The 23560-nt window shown below is 35.0% G+C and overlaps 1 protein-coding gene across 1 annotated transcript in view; it reads left to right on the top strand.

Moving 5' to 3' along the window:
- The first annotated feature begins 1466 nt into the window (after nucleotides 1-1466).
- Nucleotides 1467-23560, top strand: part of LOC148953577 (protein MAK16 homolog) — a 124578-nt gene continuing 102484 nt past the window's right edge. The window contains exons 1-2 of the mRNA XM_089087739.1: nucleotides 1467-1535; nucleotides 12878-12924. Of these exons, the coding sequence (XP_088943865.1) occupies nucleotides 1524-1535; nucleotides 12878-12924 (59 nt within the window). The 5' untranslated portion in view covers nucleotides 1467-1523. The remainder of the gene's footprint in view (nucleotides 1536-12877; nucleotides 12925-23560) is intronic.

Here is a 23560-nt window from a genome sequence, read left to right as displayed (position 1 = left end):
CAGACATGGTTATTTGAAGATACTTTCTCACTAATTGAAATCTAGAAGGACAAACGTGATGATCGAAGAACTGACAGGAAAACCTGAGAATTGAAAACTGGGAGACACGTAGTGTAAATTGTATGCAGTAATATAGACAGCTACCTGTCTCCCAGTTTTCCAGAAAACATCGAATGTAAACGCACTCTATGCAAAATATATTTGTTCCCATTTGAAGTGTGACGAGATAATGTCAAATGAGTCAACCAATTGAAAGCTACAAGTGCCAATGTTGTGTTGACGAAAAAGCTTTACTTTACGGTTTCATTCGTTGAATAACTCTACTGAGTTAATATTTCTCTCTTAGCCGTGTTTTCAGACACAACGGGTTCGACGCGTGTAGTGCAAAAAGCGTTTTTAAAATGTGGGTTCTACCACCAAAGAACGGAGTTGGAACCCACTCTGCTGAAAATGCTTTATGGTAGGATTGTAGGCAAGATTTCAAAAAGGGTGTAATATGAACTTTTAAACCGATGTAGACTCCAGTAACTTGAGGTTTAAGAAGAAAGAAAAAAATAGATCAAGAATTACAGAGATATTTGTTCGTTAGTTGTGCTTTAGATTTCCATTGATATTTCCCGTTTTCCATAAAAGATAATTCAAATTTTATAAACTGTTTCTATTATTGCATTTCTACCGTATTTTAAAGAAATGCATAAATTGGTCATATTGTGAAAGATTGAATTTATAAATAGTTTTCAGCACAATGACAAAGGCCACAAAAAAAATTTGAACAACACATCCTAATGAAAAAAATTCATTAATGTAAACTCGGGTGTGTAGTTCATTTTAAAATTCAAGCGCCAATTACTGGGAACCCCGTGTTTGATCTTGGTACTAAAGCTGGTTCCGGGTTTGAACACGATGGCTGAAAATGGTTGATAGCAGACTCGTGTAGAACCCAGACTTCTGAAAACAGCTGGTGCAGAGCTGGGTTTTAACCCGTATTGGAACCTGGTGCCTGAAAACGCAGCACTTGTCTGTAAAGGGCTGGGCACATGTAGCTGATTTCCAAATCAGCGCCGATTTTACAAGAAATCGGCGTCGATTTGAGCTTGAAACATTTTCTAGTTTTTGGCACCAATATACAAAATCAGCGCCGATTTTCATCGTGATCATCAGAAAGAAATAGGGATACAAATAAATAGAAAATAGTCAGCCAGAGACGTATGTGGTGAAAGACCCGGCTACTGAGCTGAGATTAATCATGCAATCATTAATAAACTCCTGTTGAATATTTGCATCCATGATTTTAGTTTTGAAAATTTCACGCAATAAATTTTTCTTTTAATAAATTTTTCTTACCATTATCATTTGTCAACTAATGCTGAAATCGGTTCCTCAAATCAGCTACGTGTGCTGAGCCCATTAAATGGAAATGCGGCATTATGGGATTTCAAACTTATGCATCATTATCATTGTCAAGAAAAGAAAGGACTAAAAACCACGTTTTTAATATTTTTGAAAATTAATAAGATCTTGGGATGTCTGATGATGTAAGTATTAGTTAGTCCGGTGCTATATTTGCCACATTAGCAGGCGCAAGGAAATAGTAAGATTACACTCTTCTATGGATTCTTCTGAAGAAAAAAAAAACAATTGGGCTAATAACAAAGAAGCTACCATTCAGTTTTCCAATGAACACTTTTACACAAAATTGTTGCTAAACTACCGCGACAAAATCATACATCCCCTCCTATTAAGGGCAAACGTAGCCGTAGGCTGAATACCAGCTACAAAAAACCCTAAGATAAGGAAGTGGGCTTTAGGATAGCTAGGCTACCCACTACCAGGGGTGTCCCAAGACTCATTTCATTGGGGGCAGGGGGGCGGCGATCTCCATAATTTTACCAAATTGATACCTGATTTATGCCGAATTTTCTGAAGAAATCAAGAATTTTGCTAAATTTCAGGCAATTTTGCAAATTTTCTGCCAACATTTTTGCCTTCAGTGAATATTTTACTGAATGCAAAAACTGTTGGAGGGGCAGCGCGTCCCCGCCTCAGGACGCCCCTGCCCACTACCCAGACAGATTCTGTTAATGTTATTTTCATGTTATTATCATGTTAATTTTCATCAACAGTTAAAATAATTTTGAAATAGGGTAAGACACCCAGTAGTCGGCCACCTGCCTATTCTCGGACAGAATGTAACTAACAGGGAACCTACCTCTAGGCTAATGTGCTTAGAAAGTTTATAATGCTAGAAAGTTTTTATACATCGCTGGTTGCCCGGGTCACTATTAGATATCCATATGGCTATATAATAGTGCCCAGGGAAACCAGCTATGTATAAAAACTTTCTAAGCACATTAGCTTAGAGGTAGGTTCCCTGTTAGTTACATTCTGTCCAAGAATAGGCAGGTGGCCGACTACTGGGTGTCTTACCCTAATATGTCTATCTAGCCTAGCTGTTCTCACTGTAGGCCTATACATATAGGCCTACTGGCATTCAATCAATGAAGACAATAGCCTACCATTCAATTTTCCAACCAACAGTCTTTGTAAATAGAACTGTTGCTACTGTGACAAAAGTTTACATCCTCCCCCCTAATAGGACCAGATATTAACTTAGGATATAGGCTATCTCATTTATGCATTAAATAGGCTAACATCCTATGTCTATATACCTGTCCTAGCATAGACCACTCCTTCTACTCTTTCTCCACGCCACATTTGAACTACTTCAGGGGTTGGAATTAGATGGTGTAACATATTCTCTTGTCAGACTTCAGGTTTAGATATAATCATTTAATGGAGACCCACTACCTATATATGAAGAGGTAGGCCTATATTAACAGACTTAACTCAAATTGTTATAAATTGTTTACAACTCAAATTTGAATAATAAAGATATTGGTAGCATAATAAATAAGCTACTTGATTGGTAAATTTTTACTAAATCATATTATTGACTTATAAATAAATTGAATATACCACTTGATGCCTTTTTTTATGCTCTTTCCAAATATAATAATCATTTTTGTCAGAAAATTTTCCGCTAAAATTCTACTTTAGCTACTTTTGGCTATCTTGGGAAGGGGTTAGGTTAGGACAATGAGACTTTCAGGGATGGGTCTACAGGCTAAAGTATGTCCCGGGAAGGTATTTTGAAGTACCTACCTCCACTCCTTCTCCCTCTAGAGGGTCATGAAATTTGCCTACATGACAGGTCTATACCCAATGAAATTTTGACAAAACAACAATTTACCTTAATTTTCAGTTATCAGTTTCTTTTTCTCTGGCTTTAGCTGTGAAAATGCAATTTCAGTTATTTGAGCAGAATTTTAAGACATATAAATAGTTTATTTCCAAAATTTAGGAAATGTATTTGCATATCTTTAAAACCTTATAAATTGGGATTGAGCAAAGTTGTGAACGCACATTAGGGGGGTGGGGTAAAGTTTAAACTTACCTCCCATTTACATCAGAAATAAAATTTGCCTCCCCCCCCCCAATGTGCAAATATACCCTGAATTGGTATATATATATAAGGGGGTGTTAAAATTCATTTCCAACAAAAATGATTATTATAATTGTAAAGAGCATAAAAAAAGGCATCAAGTGGTATATTCACTTTATTCATAAGTCAATAAAATGATTTGGTAAAAATTTACTGCTTGATAAAATACCAAATGCAGAACAGGTTGTTTTAATAGGGAATTTTATTCCCTATAATAGGGAATTTTAATTATGATTTTTTTAAGTCTTCAGGTAAAAGCCTTGAATATATATTACTGGAAAATAATATATGTTTAATTGCACCAAAAGGGCTTCCAACCCAAATAAATTCTATCACAGGAGTTTCCACTACTATAGACTTGACTTTCACTAGTGCAGATCTAGTGACATCAGCAACTGTGTCAACCTTAGTAAATACAGCTTTGTTTAGTGATCATGCCCTTATGGTATTAAATCATTGTGATGGTTGATTTGAGATTTCTGATAAATTTGAGACAAACAAGATTACTAAGTTTCAAATCAAGAAGGCAGATTGGAGAAAGTTTAAAGAACTTCTTGAACAAAAAGATATTTTGGCTGTCATAGAAAGGGAGCAATGTGTTGATGAAAAAGTGAAGATTTTCCAGGGTTCTAGGCTTTTAACCCCCTGCAAAAAATACCCCCCCCCCACACAGAAAATACCTCCCTGTAAAAAATAAGGCTTTCCAAATTTGAGAATTTTGTTTGAGTTTTATTTTTTTATTTCTGTAGGGGAGAGGAATTTTGGTATTTGTGTATTATGTGCCACTCACTCAAGTTTACACTGTGTTAAATTCAAGAACACACCAGTTTTTATGTTAGTTTCTTTGTTACTTTAGAAATAAATTGTGGCTATAGATTTGCATATTAGGGGGGGGGGTAAAGTATAGTGGGTCTGCATGCAAAATGTGTTTGGTACAAGTATTTTGCATATTAGATAGATAGATAGAGAAGTGTATTTTAAAGCCAAATATATGACCATGAACATAGTAAAATAACATAAATGAAAGACACAAATAATATAAACTTTTATCTGCAATCTTCATAAAGCACTTAAATGAAACAATACATTAATGTATTTTCTGTATTAAGGTAACATATTAAGGGCATTTTCCAGGGGGGTAAACACTGGCCACTGAATGCTTATAATAATATAAGGGACAAAGGAATTCATTTACATGGTGAAACAAAAATTGTTATGCAGCTAAAACAAAATATCTAGGAAGGAAAAATGAATATGAACAAGTATCAACAATATACAACTATATTGAGGTGAAAAGAGCTTATGCAGCATTTAAGAGAGTGATTTCACAAGCCAAGAAAATGAACTGGGAAGAGTTAATTGAAAATTTGGATTTCTATAAACCAGTAAGCAAGGTCTATGGGTTCATTAAACAAATGCAAAGCAAACCCCCACCCAGGAACTCCAACCCCTCTGTAGTGTATAATAATGAGTTACTAGTGACAGATCAAGATTAAGCAAATACAAGTGCCAATTATCTAAATAAAACCATAGGAAATAATGGAATTCCTAACTTAAAGGAATTCTACACTCATACTCTGTGATTCATCATGCTTCCTTTCACATACCAAAAATCACCTCAATCAACACACAAATCAATTTCTCTTTTAACACCCACAAGCATATACTTACTCCCAAATCAATCACTTAATCCATGTCTACAATACTGGTTAAAACTGGTAAATACTTCAGAAAGAAGCACACAATTCCTCAAAAGCCTTCTTACCTTTTACTTCTGCCAGAAGCCTGTTCCAGACTTCAGGACCAATATACCTGATAGAAAATTTTGATCTGGTAGTAACTGGAACCATAATTCTAACTAGTTCAACATTTCTAGTTTCATAACTATGTTCCCTTTCATTATAAAATTCCAAAAAATATGCTGGTAACAAATAAGAACAAATTTGTACCTAAATAAATTTACATAAAATTTAACCACACCATGAAATGGTAAAATATTTATTTGGTGACACCTCAATCTTACTAAATTTTGGGACAAGTCATTGGTCAAATCTTGTACGGTTTTATTTTGTAACACACAGAGTGGATACAAATGGCTAGTGGACATTGATGACCAAACTGTAACACAGTACAGCAAATATGGATCAATAAGAGAAAAATACAACATTCTAATAACCTTTTTGGGAAAAATTTTTTCAGCTTCTGCAGAGTTCCAACATTTTTTGCTAATTTAGTACTTGTAAATGCAATATGATCTTTAAAACTTAGGCATTCATCTACCATTACACCAAGATACCTTACAATACTTGTCTGTTTTATACTTCCATTTACTAACTCAATTTCTTCAATCCATGGATAGTAATTTGCTCTTCTGCCATACAACATGAACATTGTTTTCTTCTGATTAACAAGCACTTTGTTCACTTGCATCCATCTCTTGATTATCACCATTCCTTGTTTCATGCCATTTTTCAAATCCGCTTCTGTTTTTGCAGCCATTTTAAACTGAGTATCATCAGCAAAACCTGGAAGTATTGCTTGCACTGGGCTGTCATTGTACCTTGGAGTTGACAGTTGTTTCAGGCATCCATATAGATCATTAATGTACACAAGAAATAATAGGGGACCCAAAACATTCTCCTGTGGCACACCACACTTTACTACCATCTCTTCTGACAGGACTGTGCCCAGCTGTACTCTTTGCAGTCTTCCTTCAAGAAATGAAGCAATCAATTTCAGACTTTTAAAACAAATTCCAGCATTTTCAAGTTTAGCCAATAAAATCTTATGCTCAACACAGTTTTTAGCCTTAATAATATCTAGAAAAATTGAACCCACCTTTGAACCTGAATCTAGGCAATTGTTAACAAATGTTGTCAAAAATAATAAAGCATGCTCTGTAGACATATTTTTTCTAAAACCAAATTTACTAGAGTGAAAGAAACATCTTTTTCAAAATAATCCATCAGTTGTCTGTAAATCAATTTCTCAAAAATACAAGAAATCACTGGAAGTAGAGATATTGGACAGTAGTTTTTCATATCTTCCTTATCACCTCCTTTATACAGAGGAATAACCAAAGCACTTTTCAAGCAATTAGGGTACACTCCAAATTCAAAACATTGATTAAAAAGGTACAACAGATGACTATATATAATTGGGTAATTTGAACTATTTGAAAAGTTATAAATTCCATTCCAGCTGCTGATTTTTTCATACTTTTTAAAATATCCTCAAGTTCATGCGATCTCACAGGTTGAAGATAAATGGTTGTATCACTTGCTTCAGGAAGAAAATTCTGGTATGTACCATCACCATTTATGCACTCCACAGTATGTCAATATTTTTAGCCCTACTTCTGAAAAGTGGGTACACAAGTTATTGGCTACACCACTATCCAACTCCCACAGCAAATTGCTAGGTATTATTGGTTCACTAGTTGGGCTTATTACTGACTTAATCAGTTGCCAAGTTTTAGCTGGGCTTCTTTCATAATCTTTAAATTTCTTTGCATAGTAGGCTAATCCATTTTTGCTTTTCTTAAAGACTTTTTAACTTTCTATTGCATTCTTTATAATGTTCTTTATCTGATGCTGAACCTTGAATTGCACACCTTTTACACATCACTTGGCTTTTTTCCATTGAGGCTAGTAATCCAAGGTTTAATTGGCAACTTATATTTTTGCTTTGTCTCTTTAAACTCCAAACACTCTTGAAATAGTAATTTTATTTTTCATACCATTTACCAAATTTGGTATCAATACCTGTAGTATCCTGAAGAAACTCAAAATGTGCACTTTTAAGCTTCTGCTTAAACTACAAAACCTATTTCCATCCACAAAAGTCACCTTTGGCACACTTCTATTATTGGGTTTTTGATCAAATATTCCAGGTACAGATATTGCAACCCCAAAATGGTCAGATACACTATTAATAACTACTGTAGGGCATAAATAATTGATATTTACAAAAATATTATCAATTATGGACTCTGAAGTTTCTGTCACTCATGTGCATGTGTTAATTGCAGGATAAAAACCAAAACTTAGCATTGTGTTAACAAAATCCCCACATATAAAACATGGTATTCTTGAACTTGGCAACATTCCCAAAAATTCATCAATCAGTTTGATAAACTCCTCAACATTACCCGAAGGTCTATAAATTACTACAACCATAAACTTATTATTTGCATTACTCACATCAAGAACCATAGACTCAATTTTCATTTCATAATCAAACAGTTTGTGGTAACAAACTGTAAGTAAGGAATGACCCAGCTCAATGGTAACCAAAACTCTAGATCACGGGATTTTGATACCAATATATACATCAAAAGAATCAGATTTTAATGCTGGTTTCAAATATATTTTTTTCATCAAGTTTAGCTCAACCCATCAAAAGTTATGCACCTGAGAAAATTTGGCTGATTTTCAAAAAAAGGGGGAAAGACCCCCTAAAAGTTATAGAATATAATTGAAAATCATACCGTCATATTCAGTGTATCAGAGAACCTTACTGTAGAGGTTTCAAGCTCCTATCTACAAAAATGTGGAATTTTATGTGAGAGGATCTTTCCATGAAGGAAGTTTTCATGGGGGCAGGAACATTTCTATGAAGTGGATGCCGGATTCCCCAGCATTATTTAAAAAAAGATCAGAAATTAAATAAAAAAAAACAATTTTTCAACTGAAAGTAAGCAGCAACATCAAAACTTAAAACAAACAGAAAATATTATGTATATGATTGGGTTCACCCCCTAGTCAATACCTCGCTCTTTAAGCCAAAGATTTTTTTGAAATTTCATAAGAGCTATTTATTCTTATTAATGGCCTTTGTGATTAAGAGGTCATTTTTAAAGAATTGGAACAAAATTCGAACTTTAGTTTAAAGAACAAGGTATTGACTAGGGGGTGAACCCCGTAATATACATATTAACAATATATGAATATAGAAGTTTGTTACATAAGTTAATTTGTAAGTTATGTATATTTATTACTAATAGAAATGTTCATAAATAAAATTAAACAAGTTTCAAGAAAGCCATTTAACCAAATAAAAGTATGGTGAGCCAAAATCAAAACCTGCATTAATTCAAAAACGTTCAAAAATCGAATAAATAAAAACAAGTTTTTTTTAACTGAAAGTAAGGAACAATGTTAAAACTTGAAACAAACAGAAATTATTCTGTATATGAAAGGGGATGTCCCCTCCTCAACACCTCACTCTTTACACTAAAGTTTGACTATCTCACAACTTTTTTTTTTAAACAATAAAAAACTTTAGCATAAAGAACAAGGTGTTGAGGAGAGGACAGCCCCTTTCATATACGGAATAATTTCTGTTCATTTTAAGTTTTAATGTTGTTCCTTGCTTTCAGTTAAAAAAAATTGTTTTTTTTATTTGATTTTTGTTAACCATTAAATCCAACCTAATTGGTACACTAAATTCACTTTTTACATATACAGCTAAACCACCACAGTGGTGTAGTATCCTATTTTGCACATACATATTATAACCATCTATTTCTAATAAAGTAGAATTATAATCCTTAAGCCAAGTTTCCATTAGGACCAAGATATGTGGCTCTGTTTTAAGACATAACTAATCAAGGAACTCGTATGATGTGTTTATCCCTTGACAGTTAATGTTGTAGACCTTCATTTCGCTCATATTCTTCCAATCACACATCTCACACAAAAAACATACTGGAAATCCAAACATCCAACATTCTCACTTACATCATAGTCCAAATGCAGAAAACCATCTATCAATCCACACATCCAGTGGGCTCCTTTCAAGTTCCGTCAACCTACTAGTTAAATTAACCATTATCCAAAATCAAATATGGGCAAGAGAAAGCCAAAGGAGGAGTAGAGAACCATAACTTCCCCAAATAACATCTTACCACATCCAAGGACGTATTAATTATCATAAAAAAATAAACATAAGAACATAAGTTAAACAAAACAAATAAACAAACTCGTCAATATGTATACACATATCAACTCCCAAAATGAAAATTCAGTGGGCTTAATATGGCTCACAACTTCAATTATAAGCAAACCTAAATTTAATAACCTAAATTTAATAAAAATAATAATAATTAGTAACTTTTCATATAACCTCTAAAAAAAATTCCAACACTATAAATAACTAGCTCAAAACCACTATTTACATTTTTTAATGCTTTGAACCATTCAACCTTTTCAACGTTACCTGCAGATTTAATAGAAAGAACTGGTGGTATCATGGGTGGTATCCAGCACTCAACACCTCTCTCCATCTAATATTTTCTTTTCACCACCTGTTCCTTTCTAATTTGGCACATATTTTACTAACATCATCACTAATAAAAACTGGTTTTCCAAACTGCAAATCCTTTCCTCTTAATTTCTTTGCATTTTTCATAATGCATATTGGCCCTTATAATCAGTAACTTTGATTTTGATCAAAAGATAATCAAGTAACTTTGATTTTGTTTTGAGTTACTTGCTTCTTGTACCACTGAAAATGGTGGAATATTCTTCACTTCCATATCTAATCCCTCATTTAGCACCCTTTTAATGGTATTTTTCACATCTGACAAAGATTCAGTCCTCACATTCCAGAACAATATGTTGTTTTTTCTTTCTGTATGCTGCAACACAAGTGACTGATTTTTAATGATGTAACTTGGGCAAATAAATCATTCACGAGTTTATCCTGATTTTCCATCTTAGACTTCAAACTATCTACCTGATTATTTGTTTCTCTTGTATCAGCTTCTACACGTGTGCATCTTTCTCCCAATTCACCAACAGTTTTCTGTATATTTTGAACATCAGTCTTCACACTATGAAGGGACTCTCTAATTTCTTTTACATCTGATTGTAAAGTTTAAAATAGCTCCAAAATTCTTACAATATTTTCTGCAGTTGTTTTCTTACATTCTTGTTGTAAGCATTCACCACTCAAATCCAGAATAGAATCTTCTGGCAAAGGCCTTTTCTTCCCTGCTAGAGTTTTTGGGGTTGATGTTAGGCTTTCATTTGATTTGTCACCACTCTCATTATCACCATCAGTCTTTACTTTCTTATCATTTCTCTTACTCCTAATTCTCATGGGCAATTATGGCAAATAAATTTCCAAAAAAAAAACAATCTTCAACCAATATATGCCACGTGGTTCAAAAGTTCTTTATATTTTCATATTTACTGTGACATCATCATGGCTTGGTTATTATTTATTTATTCATGTCACTGGCCATTACTAACCCACTTCTATTAACTATATTAACGGAATGATTGCACAACCACAATCTTCAAAATACAGGAACATGTTTTCCAGGGTCATTTGTTACTTGTGTAATCTGTTATTAGCATAGCACATTTCTTTCATTCCATGCAAAAATCAATTGACTCCTCGTCTAGGTTACCACATGTAAACAGGTAATCCATGAAATATACTTTTTATTTAAGATGTTAACTGTCCAAAAACTGAATAACAACTGAATAAATATATTATGATTAGAATGATTAGTAATAAATATATGTAACTTACGAATTAACTTACATAACAAACTTCTATATTTGTATATTTTGTTATTTATATTAGGGGGTTTGCCCCTTAGTCGATACCTAGCTTTTCACACTAAAATTCGATTTTTTTTTCAATTCTTTAAGAATGACATCTTAATCACAAAGGCTGTTAGTTAGAATAAGTAGCTCTTATGAAAGTACTATAAAAACTTTAGCGTAAATAGCGAGGTATTGACTAGGGAGCAAACCCAATCATATGTGTAATAGTTTCCATTTGTTATAAGTTTTGATGTTGAAAAGTTCAGTTGAGAAGTTTTTCAGTTGAAAACTTGTTTTTTTTTTTATTGAATTTCAGATCGTTTTTCAAATAATGCTGGGAAATCTGGTGCCCCCTTCAAAGCAATGTCCCTTCTCCCATGAAAACTTCCTCCATGGAAAGATCCTCCCACGTAAGCCCCCCCCCCCAACTACCAGAAAAATCCCCCCTGAAAACTTCTGTATACTTCCCAATAACCAATACTATATGTAAACATTGGGCAAAGTTCATAACTTGCAGTCCTTGCTAGTGCCCTTTTTAATAGTCAGAAGTGATTGGAGGGCAACTAGCCCCCCCCCACGCCCATCATTCCCCCAAACACATCCAATCAAAATTTTGAGATAGCCATATTGTTCAGCGCAGTTGATTTCCTGATGGAAAATATGTTTTTGAGAAGGGAACTCCCCCGAAACCCTCGGAGAATATATTTTAGTTAAGGCCCTGGGGCAGTCAAGGTTTTTATTGAGAATGTTGTAGTCGAAACTTACAAGATGTCTCAGACGACGTAAAATCCGAATGGATATGCACCATTTAATAGTCAACATTGTGTTTAGCGCCTCAAGTCCCCCCTCGCCCATCATTCCCCCAAAAACATCGAATCAAAATTTTTAGATATTTATTTTGTTCAGAATTGTTGATTTACTAATAGAAAATATTTTTTTGAGGAGGATATTCCCCCACAACCCTCAGGGCAAAGGTTGTAAGTGATGCCCTGTGGGAATATAAGGTTTTTCATAGAAGGTATTGTTGTAGAGACTTCAAAAAAGGCTCAATTAAATGGAAATTCAAAGGGCTAGTGCTCTTTTTAATTGTCGAAAGTGATTGGAGGGCAAATAGCCCCCCCCCCGCCCATCATTTCCCCAAACACATCCAATCAAAATTTTGAGATAGCCAACTTCTGTATACTTCCCAATAACCAATACTATATGTAAACATTGGGCAAAGTTCATAACTTGCAGTCCTTCCCCTGGGGACTGTAGGGGATTAAATCATCCTAAAAGACATAATTATTATATTTTTCGACCATGCTGAACAAAATGTCTATCTCAAAATTTTGATTGGGTGACTGTTGGAAAAAAAGAGCATGGGAGGGGGCCTAGTTGCCTTCTTCTGGCAAAAAAATACAAAATTCCATATTTTTGCATATAGAAGCTTGAAACTTCTATAGAAGGTTTCTCTGAATCTGATGGTCTGATTTTCAATTAGTTTCTATGAGTTTTAGGGGGTGTTTCCCCCTTTTTTCCAAAATAAGGCAACTTTTCTCAGGTGCTATACTTTTGATGGGTAAGACTAAACTTAATGATACTTATATATTTGAAATCAGCATAAAAATCTGTTTCTTTTCATGTAAGCCTATCTATTGGTATAAAAATTCCGTTTTTAGAGTGTCGGTTATTATTGAGCCAGGTCGCTCCTTACTTACAGTTCATTACCACAAACTGTTTGATTGGAAAGAATTTCTAGTTTGCTTCTGATTTCAATGTTTTATTATGTTCTTTTTAAATTTAAAATTATGCTTCACCACCTTTGTCTTTTCAGGTTGTATGGTCCATCATTAATGAAAACCTTTGCTCATATAAAGTCAAGTGAGTAGGCCAAATTTTGCTATTTTCTTTTTCCTTATTTAGCTATTTTAAGCTAGTAAAAATGTGACAGACAGTTGAAGAGCTTACGCTTTACAATAATAATATATATAATATTCCTATACACATATGATGACATACAACAGATTGCAAATATAACTATGTAAAATCACCAAAAGTAAACTTAACAGTGGAAGTTGATTTATTAAACTATTCTTAGTATTTAAATTAGTATAATTAATATAAAAGCCTAAAATGAAAAATTTCATAAAACAGTTCTAGAAAATAAAATTTCACTCTTTCCTTGCACAATTGCAAAAATCGTTAAGTATAATATGTTTTTTTATGCTGAATTTAGTTGAATATAGTAAGAGTTTTGCTACCTAGAGTTTTGTGTTATAGTTTTCAAAATGCATGTTTTAGCAGAATTTTAAAGTTGTCATTTTTTTAGTTGTTTTTTAGTATTAAAAAAAACATCCTGAACAAGTTTTGTATGCTGATTTCAAGAATGAAATCAAGTGTTTGCAGTTGTGCCCATAGTTTTTGTGCATTTATTTTGGATTTTTTTCGTCTGAAACATCTAAAATTCATCCAATATTTCTTAAAATAATGACACTTAGTGTGTACAAGAAAAAAATAATTACATTTTAATATTTATCATTGAAAGACACATTCAGAAAAATCCTAAATAGCTCAATTTGTGAAAAAAGATTTCCAAAAACACAAATAAGCTGAAACAATAGTAACCATATGAATGCACTGAAGAACAACACTATATCAGAATCATTTGTTAACATAAAAGCTTTCGTAGTCAGGGTTTAAATCCCGACTAAATCGCGCTATTATTTACAAAGTAAACAAAGACACAAAAAATTAATACACATGTCACTTATTGTAGACAGAAACATAAAAAGGCACAGACGAATTGCTGAAGTGATTAGTGCAACACTTGGGCTGGGCTAGCTTTGTTGCTTTTGATCTTGTAGTTACTTTTTTTGTCAGCATTGGGGGTAATATATATCTGTGTTTATCACTTGTCAGAAGAAACTGGCCAAATTTACAGATAAGTTGAAAATGGCGATCGTGGAGTGACGGCAAATTTAGTTGAGACAGTGCTGATTCGTAATCGGTGTACTGATCAGACAGTATGGCCTTCACTGCTCTTTTCTGGACAGATTCGAGTACTTCGCTCATATAGGCAGTGTTCTGAACCTGTGGACCCCATACATGGCACGCATGCTCTAATATCGGGCGAATATATGTCAGGTAGGCTGTTTTCAATTGTGGCACTGAAAAACCAAATCTTCGCATCAGTAAAAGGGTACGCATGGCACAGTTCGCCTTTTCACTACCTCTTAGACGTGGAGGCTAAACGAACAGTCAACGCTGAACGTAACACCGAGAATAACTGCCGACGATACGCTTTGGTATGGAGGAGGGGGCACTGAAAATACCTTTTGAGATGGTTAAATCGAAGAATTTTGGTCTTCGTTTCGTTGATTTGGAGGCTGTTTTCAGAACACTGGTCTCTAAAGTTGTCGATAAATGATTCACTGAACTGGGGAACGGTTTGAGACTTCTCAATGAGGTATTTTAAGAGGGTGGAAAGGTCATCTACGAATTTGAACCATTCGTCAAAATCAGCAAGGACGAAGTTGATCACTGCCAAGAACAACAAGGCAGCGAGTTTAGTTCCTTGTGGGGCACCACACGTAAGCTCAGACCATTCCAAATCAGTATCACCTGGGTAGAGACCATATACACTCTGTAGTCGGTCGAGTAAGAAATCTATTATTTATAAGAGAATATGTCTGCAAGCTCCCATAACCTTCAAATTGTTCCCTGCAGTATAATTGTGTATCAAGTCAAAGGCTTTTTTATAGTTAGCTATGAGGATATCTATAATTTTGCCTCCTTGGCCAAGCCCTTCGACAATAAGGTGTTACAGATGCACAAGATAAACAGATGTACTACTACCTTTCAAGCACCTGTATTGGTATGGATCAAGAGAGCCCTGGACTTGTGACATAAGTTCACGATATATAAATGATTCCGCTACCTTAGAGAGGTTCGGAACTATCGAAATTGGGCGGAGTTGGTCGCAAGATTTCGGGTTTTTCACTTTTGGAATTACGCGCACATAAGCTCTCCTCCAAACACTGGGGAACACTTGTTCGTGAAAACACTGGTTAATAATAGAGCTGAGTGGCTTTGCGAGAAAGATGGAGAACTCGCGTAACAACTTGACAGGGAGTTCACCAGGGTAAGACGCACAGTTTACTTTTAGTTTCTGAAGTTCCTTAAAGACGGCATATTCAGATACTTCACATATCTCATCAGTCCTGGTGTCAGCAATGATACTCTCAATTTCTGAGTTTGTGATTTATGGGTATGTGGTGCATATGCCGGAGAAAAATTGTTCACTTCAGTAGCTGATGTCAGTGTGCCGTCATCTTTGAGTAGTCTCAGGTCCTTTGGCGTTGATTTCCCTGCAAGGGTTTTGACCGAGGAGTGACATTTGTGAGGGTCAGTGTGCAGTAATGGCGATATTTTCTCTTTTACATACTGTCTTTGGGCTAGTCTGTTGAACTTCACAATTGTGTTACGCAAACTGGCTGCAGCCGCTTGATCTCCAGCTTTGTGGAGACCACAGCAAGTTTTCATCATCTGTTTGAGGTTGCGGGTGATCCATGGTTTGTCAGTGTCACAAACTCTAATATCCTTTATTGGAAAAAAAACGTGGAACTTTTCCAACAGAAGCATGTTCAGCTTGCTGACTTTGACATTAATGCTCGCCTCTGCACAAATGTTCTCAAAATCGTAAGTACCAATCCAGCGACCGAATTGAGCTATTGAAGACATTGTGATGGGCCGAATTGTGGTTTTTGTTCGTTTCGGTCGTGGGATACTTGCTTGTGCTTCCCAGAAAATTATAAAATGGTCAGAATTCTGAAGGGGACCTAGAGATTGGGAACGTTATAAAGATCTGCCAAGTTCGTAAAGATCATGTCAAGAGTACTGCCACTTTGGTGAGTCGGAATGTTCACTACTTGTTTCATATCCAAAACGTTTGAGACCCACTGACGATTGGTCTGATTGAAATCGCCAGCAATCACAAACGCAGGGGAAGTGTACTTGTGGCGCATTCTGTCGACGAACACTTGTATGTGCTCAATAAGTTCTTTTCGGTTCCCAGCGCTTTCTGGATAGTAAACTGACGCAACTATTAAGCAGGAGAATCTTCGTGACAGATTCGCCGGTCTGCACTCCACCCACACAATCTCATGGCTCGAATCATTGGGGCTACTTAACAGTTTTGGTGGTAAGTTGTCACGTATATAAAGTCCTACGCCAGCTCAGCGACGGTCAATGCCTCGGTCACGTCGAGTGTTGAGGAAGTTTCTGTAACCTTCAATCCGTGCAGTCTCCTCAGTAATGTCCCAACACTCGCTGATAATTGCAATGGTTACGTTATTCTGCTTAATTAACACCTCCAGCTCGTCCATTTTATTGTTCAAAGATCGAGCGTTACACATTAGCATATTCGGAAGTTTGTATTTTGCTGAGAATCGCTCTGGACGCAAATTTGGAGGAGTAGGTTCCGAAGCACTGCAGTTAACATTCTCTATAAACCAGCGAACAAGTAGGGGTGGAGTATCGTGAGGAGGAGCGCAACGGATTACGACTAGGTTACTCGTCCTCGTCAGCCGGTCCTTTGTCTTTCTCCTGCGGGAGATATGCACCGGGATTCTCATTTGGCGTTTCCTTTTTCCTCCTCGTTTGCCACGGTGGGTTCACGTATTTAAGCAGTCTGATAAGCGAGAGCACTCTGGTGGCTCTAAGTAGCGAGCTATCTCAGTGCGCACTGGTGGTTTCTATAAGAGTCCAAATAGCAACAAGTTACAAAAGGTAGATGGTGCCACTGATAAGTCTGGTGATTGAATCTTCAGTAGGGCCGGTTTTTCATATTTAATTTGCATGATGATTGCACTAAGCAAAGTCAGGAACAGCAAGTCTTTGGTTACTTTCACTATCACAGCGGGAATCCGGATAAAAATAGCACTGGACTAGCTAAACTAAGAAGTCGGAGGCAGCTTTTTCAAAGCGCTCTCACCGCCATCTACATCAAGGAAACATCAGGGAAACCTCAGGAGCAAGAGATGACCGGGAGCAAGGGAAGCGTCGAGACCTGCTCACCTGTTCCCTGCAATTTAAGGCTAATTAACCGGCAGGTACCAATACGGCGCTTCCGGCAGGTTCTCTCCCCTCTTCTGCTTGGTCCCAAGCGATCCACGCAGTCCACAGGACTTCACTAATTCAGAAAAAACATAAACATATACACACGCCGATTTTAACCTTTTTTTTCGCGCCCGAAAACCAAACTCACAAACAAGAATGGCAACGCTGCGCGGCCAAAAATCACGCAATCAGCGCGTGCGCATCCAATAGACACGCCTGGTTCCTAGTATATGGCTCTTCTTAACTGGAAAAAAAATATTCACTTACTTGGAAAATCACAATTATAAATCTGGTTTCAAAAATTATCCCAACAAAATATCCAAATCTTATTCAAAACTAGTGAAATGACAAAATATATTTTCCTTAGTTATTTCACCCATGAAATAACTAACTCAAACTAAAAACATGTAAATATTGTATGCTAAATTATATACTATGTGCTAAATTATATTGTATAATAATTAAATATTAATTATGTACTAATTAAAGTTAAATTATATACTAAATTATATGCTATTATATACTATGCTAAAGGAATTTGTATTCTAAATTTGAAGTGCAATAGCATAAGGATTTTTCTATTGCCCAAAGTTTTTACTCAATGATTGTAAAAATTGCTCAAAAACATTAAATATTTTGCCAAAATCAATACACATAAGTCATGGCTGATTCATATTATTGAATTATAGCACTTTCAAAACTGTAATGGAAGACTCTCAATTTTCTGAAATTTGTCTTCGTTTTCTAAAAGAATAAAAAAAAACGCAATATGTTGGGTAATGGAAAATTTTTGAGTATTTATTTGAATTCAGGATAAGAATTTATATTGGAGTTATAAAGAAAATTATTTTTAGTGAAAAGGTTGTCCTAGTGTAATTCAATATATGACCTGAGATGAGTGAGAAATTGCTAAACTGGTAAGCTCTGGGTTATAACTTTACTAGTGCTACTTCTATGGGAAAGAAACAGTTTTTCCCAAACGATCAAACGATAAGATAATTTATAGGGATTCGATGTACAACTCTGATTATATTATTTAGTAAATTATTTAAATGATCCTTGAATAATTTCAGCAGGGACCCTACATTGAGTCCTCCTGTGATTTGTATGTTTTATATTTCCAAAATTATGTTTTTGTACCTGTCAATGCATCAAAACCACCAAATAAACTAAAACACTTATCACGTTTAAAGGAAGAAAAGATTCTTAGTATATATGAATTTGTATTTAAATAACATCACATTTTGGGTCTTTGCCAATTAGCTGGTAATGCATCATGTCATTGCTGGTGGAATTTTTATTGTCTTCTTAGTCTTTTGGTCTTAAAACGCTTTTTGCAGTTTCGGCCTAACACCCTGTGAAATTCAAGAGGCGATAATAATTGCTCTTTATGGCCTATAGAAAAGATGTTCTTGTGTTTATTGATGCGGGTCTTAAGACACTAGATGGATTTCTTTCTACTCGAGTTTGTATTCTACCCTTTTTTTTGTTCGCTGAAGTCGGATGTTATCAAATTTTCTTTTCGGATGTTTTCACCATCTTTTCTATTGGATGAAAAACGATATTTTTCCGTCATCTTTTTTGATGTTTCCAAAGTCCATTGTAAAATGGTACTTGAGACATGAAGTAATCGCTGTCACAAATGATGCTAAATGATGAAGCTTATACGTTGAAGTTTCAAGTATGACATTTGACCAATCTGTTAGTATGCACTACGCATACATGCCTAAAATGTTTTTTCAGGGTCTGAGACACTCCTCCCCCATCCCGCATCTGTAAAGTACTTTTGTGCCCCTTCCCTTTAATTTTTGCATCAGTAGTCGCTGGCCTCTATTGCGCCTGGGACAAAAACCCATCAAAAATGTATTTTATGCATTTTTATTACGTTTTTAAGAATCGAACAAATAATTCGGGGGGGGGGGTCAAAACCCCTAGCCCTTCCCTTGAATACGGTTTTGCAAGTTCTTTTGTTGAAAATGTATCTGCTCATATTCCATTATCCAGGGGCATAAAATAACATCAAAAATTGTTTATTAGTCATGTCTTATTTTGTGCTGCGCTTTTTCTTCACTTCGGTTTTTTCTTTTCTTCATCTGCCTCTGCGCATGGTACTTTTAATATTTGTAAAATTTGTTAATATTTTTAATAAAATGTTTTGTTAATATTTTTAATATAAATATTATTAGTATTTGTAAATTTTGTTAATATTTTTTATACCGTATTTTTTTTGTTAATATTTTAATATAAATATTGTTAATATTTTTTATAATATTTTTTGTTAATATTTTTAATAGAAATATTATTAGTATTTGTAAATTTTGTTAATATTTTTTATACCGTAATTTTTTTGTTAATATTTCAATATAAATATTGTTAATATTTTTTATAATATTTTTTGTTAATATTTTTAATAGAAATATTATTAGTATTTGTAAATTTTGTTAATATTTTTTATGCCTCGCTAATATGCGTCGGGACCTATTTTGATATTGTTGGTATTACATGCAGTTTTGTTTTGTTAGTATTATATGGAGATTTTTATGTTGTTGTTTTTTTGACCCATTTGTTAATAAAAAAAAAAAAATATACCGTAACTTTTTTGTTAATATTTTAATATAAATATTGTTAATATTTGTAAATTTTGTTAATATTTTTTGTTTATATTTTAATATAAATATTGTTAAAGTTAGTAAATGTCAGGTAATTTAAAGTACCAAGGACAGTTTAAATGAAATCTGATTGTTTGAATTGGTACAACTCTGCAGGCCTGGTTTTACCAATAGGCCCACTAGGCCCGAACCTAGGGGCACACAGTACCAGGGATAGCAATAAATTATCACTGAGTGATTTCTTTCTTAACAAAACTGCACTGATGTGATTTATTCTCAAAGTGCCAGATACACTCCAAAACCCTGCTGCCTGTTCACAGAAAAATGATTTAAAACAATACAGGAACTCCGTGGCCACTTATAAACTGTCAGATGTCTCCTAAGAATGGTAGTTGAGAGTTCGGTATCCCCTCTCTCTTTCATTACTTTTGATTCATCAGTTGCGTTCTGTTCAGTGCTTCTACTATCCCAACATTTTCGGGGACTTTCCGGAAAATGGAGCAGCAAAAACTCTTGGGCATATGAGCATCAAAGCTTTAAATTAGGCCTGCATCCCTGGTGGAGATTAAATAAAAGAATAATTAGAATAAATAGCTATTTCGAAAGTACAAAAAAAAGTTACGAACTTCATGAAACTTATATATTTGAAATCATAGGCAGCAGGAGAGCGCTGCCTAAGTAAAGAACGATGTGGGCACAATGTGTTTTTTTTTTCTCCATACCCGGGCCCTTCGTATCAAAGGAATCGTTATTAAAACTTTAAAAAGAGCTCATTCAATTGGACATTGTAGTAGTTAGTACTCTTCTTAATAGTTGAAAATGAATGGAGGGAAACTAGCCCCCCCATGCCCTTCCTTCCCCCAAATATATCCAATCAAAATTTTGAGATAGCCATTTTGTTAATCGTAGTTGATTTCCAGATAGAAATTATGTCTTTGAGGACAGTCCCCCCCCCCTTAGGGCAAGGGTTGTAAGTTATGCCCTGGGGGCACATAAGCTTTAAGCTTTTTTATAGAAGGCGTTGTTGTAGAAACATTAAAAAAGGCTAATTCGATCGAAAATTAAAAGGGCTAGTGTCCGTATTAATAGTCGAAAGTGATCAGAGGGCAACTAACCCGCCTCTAACGCCCAACTTTTCCCCAAACATCTAATCAAAACTTTAATATAGCCATTTTTTTCAACGTTGTTTTAAGTTCTGGAAATTAGGTTTTTTAGGATGACAACCCCCCCCCCCCCCCCCACAGCGCTCAGGGCAAGGGTTGTAAATTATGCCCAGCGGGCATCCAAGGTTTTTATATAACGCGTTGTCGTAGAAACTTCAAAAAGGACTCATTCGATTGGAAATTGAAATGGCTAGTGCCCTTTATAATAGTCGAAAGTGATTGGAAGGCAACTAGCATCCCTTCTAAGCCCACCATTTCCCCAAACACATCCAATAATGATTTTGAGATAGCTATTTTTTTCCACGCATTTTAAAGTACAGGAAAATATATCTTTGAGCAGGACACTCGCCCCAGAGTCTTCAGGGCTAGGGTTATAAGTTATGTCCTGGTGTTATATTAGGTTTTTATTGAAATCTTTGTTGTAGAAACTTGAAAAAGGGCTCATTCGATTGGAAATTCAAAGGGATGGTGCCTTTTTTAGTAGTCAAAAGTGATTTGAAGACTAACCCCCCTCTCAAGCCCATCTTTTCTCCAAATACATACAATCAATATTTTAGATAGTCATTCTATTCAACGTAGTTGAAAGTTTTGGAAATTAGGTCTTTAAGGATGACAACCCCTTCCCCCCTCCCACAGCCCTCAGGGTAAGAGTTGTACGTTATGCCCTGAGGTCATAAAAAGTTTATATATAAAGTTTTTATAAAAATTTCATAAAGGCCTCATTTTACTAGAAACTGAAATCGCCCTTTTTAATATTCGAAAACAAGTGGAGATTAAGTAGACCTCTTCTTACGCCCACCATTTCCTCAAAAACATTCAATCGGAGTTTAGAGATAGCCTTTTGTTCAACGCAGTTGAAAGTTCTGGAAATTATGTATTTAAGGATGACAAACCCCCTAGAGCCCCAAGGGCAAAGGTTGTAAGTTCTGCCCTGGGGGCATATAAGGTTTTTAATGATAGAGTTGTCGTAAAAACTTCAAAAGGGGCTCATTCAAGTTGAAATTGAGAGGGCTAGTACCCTTTGTAATAGTCAAAAGTGATTGGAGGGTAACTAACCCCCTTCTCACGCCCACCATTTCTCCAAACACATCCAATCAAAATTTTCAGATAGCCATGTTTTTCAACGTAGTAGAAAGTTCTGGATATTAAGTCTTTGAAAATGACACCCCCCCCCGCCCTCAGGGCAAGGGGTTTAAGTTATGCCCTGGGGGCGTATAAGGTTTTTATTGAAAGTTTTGTTTTTGAAACTTAAAAAGGGCTCATTTGATTGGAAATTGAAAGTGCTAGGGCCATTTTTAATAGTTGAAAGTGATTGGAGAGCTTCTACGGCCCCTCTCACGCCCACCATTTTCCCAAACACATCCGATCAAAATTTTGAGATAGCCATGTTGTTTAACGTAGTTGAAAGTCCTGGAAATTCGGTCTTAGAGGATGACAACCACCCTAACAGACCTTAGGGTAAGGGTTCTAATTTATGCCCTGGGGGCATATAAGGTGCTTGTAGAAAGCGTTGTCGTTTCCAAAAGGGCTCATTCGATTGGAAATCGAAAGGCCCGGTGCCTTTTTTAATAGTCAAAGGTGATTAAACGCCTTGATATTTCTATTGTAAAGATCGAAGCGGGCATTATATATCATTTTTTGTTGTTGTTGTTTAGAACACGCCACCTCGTACCAAAATAGTTGTCGTGGGAGCTTCGAAAAGAGTTCATTTGATTACAATAGAATAGGATGATGCCCTTTTTAATAGCCAAAAGTGATTTGAGGGCAACTAATCCCCCTTCCTCTCCCACCCTCCCACGCCAACCCTCCCATTTCTGCTCTTAAAATTTAACCAAATCACAATAGCGTAAATTTATCCAAGCTATCAAAGAAAGTAAACAGAGTTTTTAGCGAATGGTATCAAGTTTTCCATTTCAGGTCAACTAGAGGAGGTATGAAACTAAATTAAAAAGTACTATTTGTGTCCAGATTTTTAAAAGGGTGTATGTGGTTAAAAATTGCTGAAAATTTTTCTACAGCATACATATAACAGTCCAAACTACAAAGTCTTAAAAAGCGAGAAGATTTCAAGAATCATTTTCTTTTTCCATGAAAGGGCTATTTAAATGTAAGACGAACAGAAATTAATGAAAAAACAGTTTTCCTAAAAACAAGTTTTTAAAAGAAAAGTAAAGAGCTCCGTTACATCAAAAATGAGCAAAATTAAAATCAAATAATCAACCAGTCGTGAAACTACCACAAATCAGTATCGATATATGAATGAAATCCAAAACGAACAGAAATTACAATAATTAACCGAGTCAAACTCAAAACGAGCAGAAATTAACATAAGTTGGGCGCAAAACCCCTATGCCTTCCCAAGGCCACAACGAAATTTGCACTTTACTGAAAAAATACAAATGAATGTGCATTGTCAGTTTAATATACATATACTGATATTTAGTAATCAAAATATTAATATTATTTGATTTATAATATTATTTGAAGTTATAAAAGTAAAAACATTTATATTTTTTCAGTAAAGTGCAAATTTTGTTTATTTTTTTGTTTTTGTTTGTTATTTTTTTTTATATTTTTACTTGAAAATATTTTATTTTGATATTCTTGGTACATTAAGTCCCTATAACG

This window comes from Artemia sp. Qi Xiang Cuo, chromosome 4, assembly GCF_049724085.1.
Source record: "Artemia sp. Qi Xiang Cuo chromosome 4, ASM4972408v1, whole genome shotgun sequence".
Lineage (NCBI taxonomy): Eukaryota > Metazoa > Arthropoda > Branchiopoda > Anostraca > Artemiidae > Artemia > Artemia sp. Qi Xiang Cuo.
Note: the sequence above shows the minus strand (reverse complement) of the source record. Positions and strands in the feature narration are given on the sequence as shown.